This window comes from Spinacia oleracea, chromosome 3, assembly GCF_020520425.1.
Source record: "Spinacia oleracea cultivar Varoflay chromosome 3, BTI_SOV_V1, whole genome shotgun sequence".
Taxonomy (NCBI): domain Eukaryota; kingdom Viridiplantae; phylum Streptophyta; class Magnoliopsida; order Caryophyllales; family Amaranthaceae; genus Spinacia; species Spinacia oleracea.
Window position 1 is genome coordinate 77,395,384 of NC_079489.1, and position 12,836 is coordinate 77,408,219.

The 12,836-nt window shown below is 35.9% G+C and overlaps 1 protein-coding gene across 1 annotated transcript; it reads right to left on the bottom strand.

Annotated features, from left to right (window-relative positions):
* Positions 1-280: 280 nt before the first annotated feature.
* Positions 281-1,900, bottom strand: LOC130469795 (uncharacterized). Its single transcript, XM_056839275.1, has one exon. The coding sequence runs from the start codon at positions 1,898-1,900 to the stop codon at positions 281-283; it is 1,620 nt and encodes a 539-aa protein (XP_056695253.1).
* Positions 1,901-12,836: the final 10,936 nt, after the last annotated feature.

A 12,836-nucleotide genomic window follows, 5' to 3' on the forward strand; every position in this document is an offset into this window, starting at 1 on the left:
AAAGAGTTACAGAATGTTTGTTTTTCGGAGGAGGAAAAGTATATGGAGCTGGAGGCATCTTCCATTTATCCCCTACTTTGATAGGGTACAATGTAGGTCGCAACCCCAACTCTTTCAAGTCATGACGTGATTTTAAAGTGTCTTTTGTCTTCCCTTGAATATTCATTATTGTCCCAAGAACACTATCACATATGTTCTTCTCAATGTGCATCACGTCTAAATTGTGTCGTAAGAGATTAGTCTTTCAGTATGGAAGTTCAAAGAAAATACTTTTCTTATTCTAATTGTCCCCCCTAACTTCATGAGATATTTTTGTCTTCACACTTGGATCCTTAGACAATATAATGTTCTCGAGATCCTTAAGTTCATTAAGAATATCATCTATTGAAGAAGGTTGTGGAGGTCCTTCACGCTCGACTGTTCCGTCAAATGATTTCTTATCCTTTCTCCATCTATGATTCATAGGCAAATAGCAGCGATGACGCATATAGCATTCCTTACCTCCGTGAGGTAGCCTCATTGACCGAGTATCCCTAAGACAACAAGGGCATGCTAGATACCCCTTAGTGATCCAACCAGATAACATCGTATAGGCTGCAAAATCATTAATGGTCCACATTAAAGCTGCACGTAGCTGAAAATGACGTTGCGTTGCTGCATCAAAGGTCTCCACACCAACTTCCCACAGATCTTTCAATTCCTCAATTAGAGGCTGAAAATATACGTCAATTGCATCACCAGGACCTTTAGGACCAGGAATAAGCATTGACAAAATCATATTAGACTGCTTCATACAAAGTTCGGGAGGCACATTATACGGAATAAGGATAACAGGCCATATACTATATGATGGTTTTGAATTTGCAAAGGGTTGAAAACCATCACTAGCAAGCCCGAGCCTGACATTTCGGGGGTCTGATGCAAAATTAGGATGCTCTGTGTCAAATGACTCCCAAGCCGTTCCGTCAACTGGATGTCTCATTGTACCATCTTTCTTCTTTTTCCCATGATGCCATGTCATCAAAGAAGCAGTCTTGGAGCACATAAATAGTCTTTGCAACCTCGGTTTTAATGGAAAGTATCGTAGTGTCTTCTGAGGTATTCTCTTACCATTCAATATACACTTCTCTTCCCCATTGTGTTTGTTACTCTTCCATCTTGATGCACCACATATGTCACAGGCATTCAACTTCTCATTCTCCTTCCAATAAAGCATGCAATCATTGACACATGCATCAATTTTTTGATATGACAAACCAAGGTCTTTCATTACCTTCTTAGACTTATTATAAGACTTTGGCAAAGTTGATCCCCTGGGAAGAAGATCCTCCTTTAAGAAATCTAAGAGCGTGGTAAATGATTCGTTGGTCCAACGACCCAAAGTCTTAATATAAAGAAGTTTTAAGAGGGCAGACATTCTAGAACTCTTGCAACCTTCATAAACCGGATCTTGAGATTCCTTCAACAAGTTATAAAACCTTTTGGCATCTGCATTTGGTTCCTCAAGATTACTATCATTCGAGGAAGAACCAACATTATTGCATTCGGGATATAAATCCCGAATAATACCAAGCATTTCATCTAACTCGTTTCCATTTTCTTCCGCGATATTATCATCCCCATCATCATCCCCATCACACACAAGTTGAGGCTTTTGCTCCAACCTTTCCCCGTGATGAAACCAAAAGGTGTACCTTTTGACTACTCCATAAACTATAAGATGTTGTCTCACTTTTTCTCGGTCCCCAAACTCACCATTCACACATTCGCAACAAGGACAACGAATATTATCGGTTCCCAACTTTTGAAATGCATAGTCTAAAAAACTATTAACTCCCACTTTAAATGATGGGTCATTAACGTAATCTTCGATCGCCATCCAATCCTTACTAGGAGTCATTTTCCCAAAGTGAAAACAAAAAATAAGGAAAAAAGCTAAAGGACCTAACTCAGATGCAAAGAAGAAAAAAAAATACTAATTAAGTAAACCTTAAGTGGGGATAAACCACAAGTATCTATATAAAACACCTATATCAAATGCCATAAAAAATATTAGTGACACCAGAATACAAACTATAGAACACACAAGTCTCTACTACCCATTATTCACACACAGAAGAAATAACTTAGAAACTTTTAACTTAAAACCGATCAAAGAACACTAACATAAATACTGAGAGAAACTAGAATTAGGACACGACAATGAATTAAACATTGATTTTTAAGGAGATAATAGGTTCTTAAGGAGATAAAAGAAAAGAGCTCTATGCTCTTTTATACACAAAAGTCTAATCACATAAACCCCAACAATCATATCTCGAGAAATAGGCGTAGATCCTGCCTAGTTCTCTAGTGTTATTCAAGCACCATTAATCTAGACATATATTTTTCTTTTTATTATTCAAAGTTTCTAAAGTTCAGGGATAGATATTTGTTGTCAATTAAATTAGTTAGTGGCAAGTTATAAGGAAGTCAGTTTATTTGTTTAGTTGTGTTAGTGGGCTGTTAGTGGAATATCAAACATGTAGGTTCTTAAGTTTTAGTTAGTCAATAATGCACTTAGCCTAAATAAAACTTTCTAATTCAGATTCCATCTTATAGGACATACATATTGGTTCTAGCTTTCTAATTATTGGGTAATCTGCTGTTTTTTGACTTAATAAGTTTAGGAAATAACAACATAATGGAAAGGTTTGGGAAAATGATAGTGGGCATTAGGAAATGAATAATAGATTTTCGGCATAAGCTAGTTGTGTATAGTGTTCTCAATTAGTGTCTTATTAACTCATGCTAAAGCAATATACAAGTATCTGCTTGTAATTATCCATAATATGGTAAAGCAATATTTAATTTTGTTTTAAATATAAGCTCCAGGTTCACTAGCTTTTCACTATTTAAAATAGAGCCGCGAACGGTACTTTTATTCAACACTTTATATAGAAATTATGGTACATGAAAAATTAACTTAGTTTGGCATTTGTACTATGTATCTAACAAATATATTTAGCATCAAGATCCAAGAGTAGTCTTTATTGGGAGTTACGGCTAATAGTTCAACTTAAGTCACCCTTGCTTACACCCTTTGGTTTTCTTAGTCGGTATATATAAGCCTATAGTATGGATTTTTTTTACCCTACATATTCTTAATGGATGAAGTAGTGGACTTTTACACTAGACTAATACTATTGCTTTGTTTTCATTTCCCCATCTTAGTTTCTTAGGTAAAGGTGCTTAAGTAAGACCTATTTTTTTGCAGCTGTTTGCAAATGCTTTCTTCAGAGTTCAGATGTATGGTTTGCAGTTGTTTGTGAAATTCTACAAAGTGAATGGCGTGTGAACAGAACCTTGCAAACCAACTGATGTATGGTTTGGACTACATTAATGTTGAGCATATTTATCTGACATTACAGGTGCAGTTTCATTTACTTTGTGAAATATGGTGATATGAAATATTGTAAGACACTGGTAAGCTGAGAATTATGGAGACAAAAATGCAATTAATTCATTATTACTAGAATCTAAATAGATGAACACATTGCAAAGACATATCCATTTAGAAATAAGTAGAGAAACACATGAATGATCCAACAGTATCCTTAAAATGAATTGAATAAGGCACTTGCAAAAAGACCAGCTTTGAATGAATTGAATAAGGCACTTACAAGTAATGCCTTCTCTATTCCAAGAATTAGAGATCCAATTTGGTCAGCTAAGCTTTCTAACAGAACAACGACGAGTTCTTTTTAACCCAGAAAAGACAGCAACCTGCCAAGATCAGGAACAAGATCAAGAAACCTTAATACAGAAAAAAAAATATAAAATATAGTCAGAGGGATAGTAAAAGGCCAAGAATAAAAAAAAATCATTATCCAGATCTCATAATCACTGTCAAAACCATGTATCCCATTCTCATCATTCAAGAATGTTATGAATGTTTTACTGCACAACAATCAACAAAAAAAAATAGGTTTCATTTTAATATATATATATATATATATATATATTAAAATGAAACCTATTATATAGTAAAATGGACAACTCACATTATTAAATAGAACCAAATCAAATCAGTAAGACTTAATACATGAAGGTAGTACCTTCATAAATCTTACAATACAAAAGCTTGAAATATCTACAACAATATATTCCATCTAACGGTTTCTCTTGACACCCAACAAAAAAAATAAAAAAAAATAGCTGGAGTCCCTTATACCAGGACCTGTTTTCTTTGTTATTCAAGACTATTTATAAAAGAAAATCTTAAAAACCAGAATGGCCAAGTTCAAACAGTTGCAAATTTAGTTTGAAGCAGCAGTATATTAAATCTTCACTTATCTGCACAAAAAGATAGAGTAAATACAACCCCGTGGTTTATTGCCACCAGATACAACATTGAATAATTATATAACCATGTGATGCAAAATGAAGTTGGTTAATTTTGTGCATTGCCGCCTAACAATTCAATTACACCAAAAGTAGGTTGATTGCTGAATGTATTAACCAGATGTCTCAACGAGCAAACTAGACGCCAAATTTCCATTTATAAGCTTTTAGTAGTGTATCAATCCAATAAACCAAAAAAAAAAAAAAACAGGTTGTAACTGGCCCCAAAGACGATTCAAACAAAAGGGCTACTTTAACATAAATCGTTGAGGCACAGTGCTGCTACAATTGTACATGTTTTCCCTAACACTAACTAGGATTACATAATACTTATGTGCTTTATCCTGATGTCAAGAAAGAAAAAGAAGGCATAAATTTACCTGAAAATGCACATTTGTGGACTTGATAAGTCTTGTTTTGAACTGAAAATCATAGAAGGTTTGGCCTTTCTCAACTTGCTTGCACTCCTGTTTCAACATATTACACAATTACAAACATGAATCAGAATAACCAAAAAGCCAAAACCGGGGCTATTCGGTATCATTGTCATCTTCAGTTGTAGTTTCGAGATTTTAAAACTTGTATGAAACAAATAGTATAATCATCTTAAAATCAAATATACTCATGTCTTGTTCTTTTCACTTAATTTAGCTTAACTTCAAAAACTCTTACTGCTTTTTACTAATTCAAACTAATTGAGCTTAATTTTTACAGATTAATTAATTTATTGATTCAATGTTGTATTGGTCCTGTCCATTAGCTAATTTGTTTCTACTGACTAAAACTCAATTTTACTTGTTAAGGGTGTGTTTTACGAAGTATTCAACTAATTTTTGCTTATCTGAACTTAAATAAACTTATTTTAGTTGTAAATTGAACATGAGAGCACTTATTTTAGTTGAATTCAAGAACATGGCAAAGAAATAACCTAGGTCTTATCATGCTTACACAGAAAATTACCCTAATCAATGACATAACTACAAACCTATAATCATAGTAGGAGTATTATTTACATAATTACAGTAGTCATTTATAAAGTCAATAATCAAAGACTGACCTTTGTCAATAATTAAAGACTGACCTTTGCCAAGTCAATAATCATAACTACAAGCCTCTTTTTCCAACCTCCCACACTGAGTTTAAGACATTAAACTAGACAACTAAGCAGCCAAGGGAACTATATATCTATATTTACACAAATGGAAATCACATCATGTTAAGCACACAAGGGACTATATGGACACGAGAATGGGGCATGCGATGTGAAACATGAACATTACTTTAACCTTGTTGAGGAGTTGGCGAGCATATTTTAGCAAGGGTTTTTCCATTCCCCAATATCCAGAGGCAATGCCTACATTCGTGCAAAAATGGGGGATTGGAATTTCGCTTAAATAAAGAACCTCCAACACAAAATAATAATATCCAGAGGCAATAAGTCTTTGGCTGTAACACTGCCATTCTGTGTAAAATGGCAAAAACTTGAGGTAATATGAAAAATACCATATAGAATAATAGAAAACAGGCAATATAATGCCCCCCTCCCCTCACAACACCTCCTGAACAAATTGAATTTGATGAAACTCTAGTCTAAACATCTATGTACAGAGTTCTGATTGGGCAGATTAATGAGACATATAACGAATTCGAGCAAATAAATACTGAGATTTGAAAACTATTCAATGTACAAAAACTATTCAGCATGAAAACAGAGAAGCAGCAACAACAACAACTGGCTCAAGTGTTGCGTACTTGGGCCGGGTCAGCTGTTACTTGGTTAATTGAGCGTAGGAGGGCAGAGGGCTAGGAGTCTTAGACTAAGGCAGGCAGAATTCAATACAAAATTTAAGATACCATTTACACAAAAATTACCAATTCACAGTTGTTTTTTCTTAACTGGTCACTCAGATAACACAATTGGCCTAATGATCGAGTAGTAAACCAGTTTTGACTATATTTAGAGTGCAAAGACAGCGAAATGGCAAACACGATTTCCAAAGACTTCACCAACAAAGATAAATAAACGTAGGCGCACACACACAACAGACTCACACCAACTCGCCTATAATCATACGGGTAAAGACTAAAGACAGATAAATTAGTTCAAAGTTAGTCGTCATCCATAGAAATTAGCCAAAAAAAAAAACAAATATTCTCATACACTTTGGTAAGCCGAAAAAATAGAGGTACCACAATTTCTCAAGAGATCAGAGACAAAGCATGTTCAAGATGGCAGGAGAAGCTCTACTGCTTTATTGCAAACTATCCTATTCAATTATTCATGGCTCAGAGATCAGAGACAATAATATGTCAGAGTTCTTAAGTTAAACCCCGGTAAACTGGAACCTTGACCTATTTCCCACCCTTCAAAGCCGAGAAATACGACCCCCCGAAACATCAAACCTTGGCCAAAGGGAATAGTAGACCAATCAACAAAATTCGAAACTCCATGAAATATGGGTTTTACAGATTTAGAACCAATATCAGTAGAATTTTAAGCTTCTCCATGAAATTTCTAATGTAATTTCTTATCTTCCCAGCCATATAATTGCATAATTAACACATTTCATTAGCATAGAATTAAGAAACTATTTCAATAACACTAAAAGATAAGTGTCAATATTTTCTACAATTAGCAACAAAAAATTAAGCTTCAAAACACTTCAAATCGATAGCAAAACACTTAAAATCCTGACGAACTGTAGAGAAATTAATCAGATTCTCGTACTAACTGAAATTAAACTCAAATTAAGCATCCTAATTACATAATCTGCATAATTTCTGCAATTATGAACGAAAATTTAAATGAAAGTTAACAAATTTGACGGGAAAAACAAGATTACCTGCCGATAAAAGAGGCAGATAAAAGAAGAAATAAAATTACTTTTGAGATAGTAAAGAATTTTGACCTGAAGCAAACTAGAAGGCACGCGGGCAGAAGGCACACAAGAGCAGCAAAATTCCAAACGCGTAACCTGGAGAGTTGAATTTACATTATCATCATCCTCAAACAAACTAATAATGAAAATTACAGTATGCGATTCAAAAAAAAATCACGTTATTTGAATTGAATTGTCATCAACTATAACAAAACCAAAAATCAAGAAACCGTAAATTTAGAAATAGGGGATTTCATGGCAAAAAAAATTCACCCAAAATTGAAAATCAGAATTTTCGAAAAGGAAAAGGAGCCATACTCAAGAAACAATAAAGAAAAGGAAACCATACCAATCGAATTCAAGAAAATTCTTCAACCTTCGAATCCAATAATCGTCAAATCTGGTTAAGGATTGAAGATTCAGTTTTGCCAATTCAATTTCTAGGAGGAATTGAAATTGAGAAGGAGAAATAGTCCGACTTTTCTGAGTTTTGGTATTGACGCTTGCGAATAGGGTTCTAAGTTTTGGTATCTTTCTGAGGCTTTTTGAGTTTTGGTATCTTCCGAGTTTTTTTTGAGTTTTTGGTGAAAATCACCCGCTATCAAATCCCGCTTCCCAGTTTGTAGGAATAACGACGACAAGTTATATTTTTATTAAATTTTATTTTTTGTTGAACGCATTAACGACGACGTTGGAATTAAAAAACAATATGTTTATAGTTTTAGGCTTATTCATTAACGACCTACAGTATGCTTCTTGTTAATAAGCAGAAAATAATAGTTTTAACGACAAATATTTTAGTTCGTCGTTATTAATTTGTTGTTAAAGATGCTAATTCTAGTAGTGCGAACCTAAGGGAAAGTTCGGCCGAACCCACATTTTTGGAGTTCCAGATTCTCACCTAGTTCGGTCAAACCATGAGGTGGTCCGGCCGAACTTTTTGAGTGGTTCGGCCGAACTACTCCTTGGTTTGGCCGAACCTGACCTGCATAAAAAACAAATTCTCCCTTCTCTTCTCAATTCATGCCATACATCATATACTCAAAAACCGATGACTAACAACAGCTCACCAAACACCAATAATGCCATAAAGTAGAGAAATGAAAGAAAAATTTAAAGGACAAGGGTTAGAGATCACGGGTTGCCTCCCGGAAAGCGCTCTTTTAACGTCACTAGCTTGACGCATCTTCACGGCGAAGATCAAGTGATTGCGTGGAGATGTGTTGTGCAAACCGTCCCAATGTGGGCTCCTTCGAAATACTTTTTCACTCTATGACCGTTGCCTTGGAAAAGTCGCATTTGTCTTTGTTCCAAAGCTCCAATGAACCATAAGGCAACACTTTCTTTACCTCAAAGGGGTCGCTCCACCGGGATTTGAGTTTTCAGGGAAAAAGCTTCAACTTTGAGTTGAAGAATAGGACTTTCTCACCTTTTTGAAAGTCCTTCTTTGTGATTTTCCGGTCATGATATTCCTTAGACTTGGCCTTGTAGATACTTGCCGAATCATATGCGTTCATGCGCAATTTCCTCTAGCTCATGCAAGTCTAGGAGCCTCTTCTCCCCCACACTCTTTAAATCAAAATTTATGTGCTTGATGGCACTTGAGGCCTTGAATGTTAGGTTATGACAAATATAAACAATATATTTCATGCGGAAATACCATAAAGTCAGGAATCCAAATTAATTGCCACATAGTCAATTAGCATAATTAGGATACATACAATGTGATGCGTGTCTTCCCTAGCTACTCCCGAACCGAACAAGAACAAGTTTATGACTCAAAATGCTGCCCCTCCGTAGATAGTCCTGAAGGAAATAATGCCCTTGGTCCAAGTATGCATTCTATGTTAAGTCTAATAAATGCGGTTCAGTATTAATTAACAAGTTAATAATTCAGTGAGATCAAGTGAGCTGAATGCCTAGCTAAAGGCCGCTTCAGTTCAAGTGGAATTAATGATATTAATCCATAGCTTACTCTTGACTGAACCCGTAGGGTCACACAAATAGTACGTAAACGGATCAAGTATTTAATGGCATTAAATACACTATCTATGGATATTCGGAATTGACGGATCTTGGTTTCAGTGGGAGCTGAGATCGTCACAAGCAAGAAATGAATACTCCGGAAACGATGATATTGCCGGAAACGGAAATAAGGATCGTATCGGAAATATAAATATTATCCAAGTCGTAGATGTTGCCGGAAACGGAAACATGGTACGTATCGGAAAATATTATCGGAAATGGAAATATTGCCGGAATCGGAAATATTGCCGGAAACGGAAATATTGTCAGAATTAGAAATATTATCGGAATCGGAAAATAATTCCGGAAACGGAAATATTAAATATTTGTTCGAAACGGAAATTAATTTCGGAATCGGAAATATTAAATATTGTTCGTATCGGAAATGAATTCCGGAACCGGGAATTTAATCGGAAGCGTATCGTACGAATAAGCATCGGACGAGGCCTGCCGGACGAGGGCCCAACACGAAGCCAGGCCATCGCCCAGGAAGCCAAGCGCGCCACACGAACAGCCAAGGCCACGCCAGGCCCAGCAGGCCATGGCAGCGCGCGCAGCAATGGGCTGCGAGCTGTGCTGCTGCTCGCGTGGGCTTGCAGCTCGCGTGAGCCGAGCGGCCGTGTGGGCTGTGCGCGGGCATGGCCTGCACGCTCGTGGGTCATGCTCGTGTAGAGTTTGTGTTCACATACGAAACCTAAATTGTATAGGATTTGTTTGATGATTAAATTCCTAATCCTAAAAGGATAAAATTAATTAATTAGAGTCCTACTAGGATTCTAGTTTAATTAATTAGTATCCTAATAGGATTCCAGTTCCTTTTCCATACCTCTATAAATAAGGGCCTAGGGTCATTATTTGCAGGAACGATTGAAGTATTCAAAGGGTAAGTTTTTGAAATAAAATTAATCGTACACTTGCAAACACTAGCCGAAAATCCTAGCAACCTTAAGGGCGATTCTAGTTGGTCTAACTTGAGGCGGATCCGGACGTACTGTGGACTATCTACGGAGGGACGACATTTGGAATCCTAAAGACTTGTTCTTGTTCGGTTCGGGCGCAGCTAGGGAAGACACGCTACAACATGTATGCATCAATACTATGCTAAATGATTATGTGAATATAATATGCTTTCCTGGCTTTATGGTTTTTCCGCATGATTTATGAATTGTGATATGTATCATAACCTAACAGTGGTATCACGAGCCTCTTATTATTTTCATAATCTAAATTGCATGAACATGGTTAAATATTACAAATTTGAAAGAATTAAAAGGGGTGATTAATTTTCGTAATTGTTAATTAATTGCAAATTGCGTTTATTTAATTATACGTACGCAGTTTTTCGGCAGTTTGTTCGTTACTCATCACAAAAGAGTGATTTTTGTGTCAATTCCGCATGTAAAGGCATTCTAAAATTTTGACAAAAACATTTTTTTTTGGCCGAACCTCGAATTCTCAAATTCGAAGCCTAACTATGACTTTTCAGAGGTTTTAGTTTTTCGAATGCAAAATTTCGTAAATTTAAGATGTTAAATTAAATATTTGCGATTCTTGTTGATAAATCTTGAATTTTGATTGACCTACTGTATATGTTTAACAAGTTTGAATGCCTAGCCTTGTTAATTATGCAATCTAATTTGTAATTATGATTAATTTGTTGAAAATTGAAATAATTTAGAATTAATTTGATTTTCATAATTAGTTATAATTTAATTAGAAACCTATGATTAAAAACCACCATAAAAATTGTAAATTTATGTTAAATTTTAAATTTTTATGACCTAGACTTGAATCCATGTTAATCGGAAATCAATTAAATAATAAATTTTCGTTTTTTCGCCCTAAAATTATGAAATTAATATTATTTATTAATTTTTCATTAATTTTGAATATAAATTTTAATTTTTTATGCGACTCGCTCATATAACTTGCACGCACAAAGCAATGGACGCTACGTGTTACCCTTAAGGGGTGTTGTATAGTGCGGGCATGCGACGACGAGCAAGGGAGCTCGTCGCCCATGCGGTACGAATGCAGCGAGCAAGGGCATGGTGCACGAGCACAAGGCAGCAGCCCTGCCTTGTGTCGTGGGCTGTGAGCAATGGGCGTGTGGGCAGGGGCGAGAGCAAGGCACGAGCAGTCGCGTGTGGGCAGCAAGCGTGCTGCGCCACAGCGCGCACTGCCTCGCGCAAGCATGCGGAGCCTCGCTCGCAGCGAGCGCAAGCTCGCGTGCCAGGAGCGCTACGCACAGCGTCGATGGCTCGCGCGCAGCGAGCGCCAGCTCGCATACTGCTGCCTCGTGCGATAAGCGCAAGCTCGCATGCGGGAAAGGCAAGCGTGCAGCGAGCGATGGCTCGTATGGATCGAGCGCTGGCAAGCGAGCGCAGCGAGCGATGGCTCGCGTGCATCGATTGATGTCTTGCGATGGTGAGCAGCAGCGATGCGACGCAGCGCATGGGCTGCGCGCTCATGGCCAGCGATGGTTGTGTGCGTGCGGCCCATGGGCGTGCGTTGCGTGGGATTGTTGCGTTGCGATTAGATCGTTTTGAAATTTCAATTTGAAATTTTCAGTTTACGTAATTTTAATTAATTTTAAAATTAATAATTTAAATTAATTTCTTGGATTTTAATTTTGAATAATGTAATTATAATAAATTTTATTTATTCTAATTATTTTACTAAAATTAAAATCATGAATTAATTTAAATACGACTGAAATTAAATTAAACTTTTTGGATTCAATTATAAATTTTTATGAGCTTTAAATTTTAATTAAATTTGTATGTTTCCGGTTAGACTAGAAATACATTTTTATGTTTAAAATTAGTAAAGCATATGAATTTATTGGTTTAAGTGGGAGCCCTTTTTAGTCATAAACTCTTGATTAGGTCTACAAATCCTTAAGGTTAAAACAACTTGATTAGAATTAATAAGGACTGAATAATTTGTAGATTATTGGTGCCCTTGATTAATTGCTACAAATGTTTATGTGATGCATAATGTGTTTTACTAACCAGCTATGTGGGCCATTCATGATAATGAATGGGTGAATGGTATATATTGTATATGTACTATTTTGCAGGTTATGAAGTGACTAGTATGGCCCAAATAGGATAGAAAATATGGTCTGCGTACCATTAATTTGAATGTAATTGGTCTAAAGTACCAAAGTTGTTTTTCAATTCAAATATGGTCTGCGTACCATCAAATAGTTGTAATTAGTTTTAATTATAGCTTATCCTATTTGAAGAAAATGGTGCCTCCCACGGAGATTTTCAAGACGGACTTTGAAGTTGAAGCTTCAAGATGAAGTCGGGCCATACTAGATCACATTTATCTTATACATGCTTTAAGTTATTTATTGCTTTAAATATGTCTTAATTATGCATGAGATTGTGGCTTGATTATGTTGCATGATTAAGGATTTTAGTTCACTTAAAATCTAACCAACATAGTAAGAGCCTTAAGTTCCAAACTTAAAAATTGAGTTAAAAGGTGCCATCCCAAAATATACACTTGCTTGGATATCCTTTACATCAATCTAGTAAT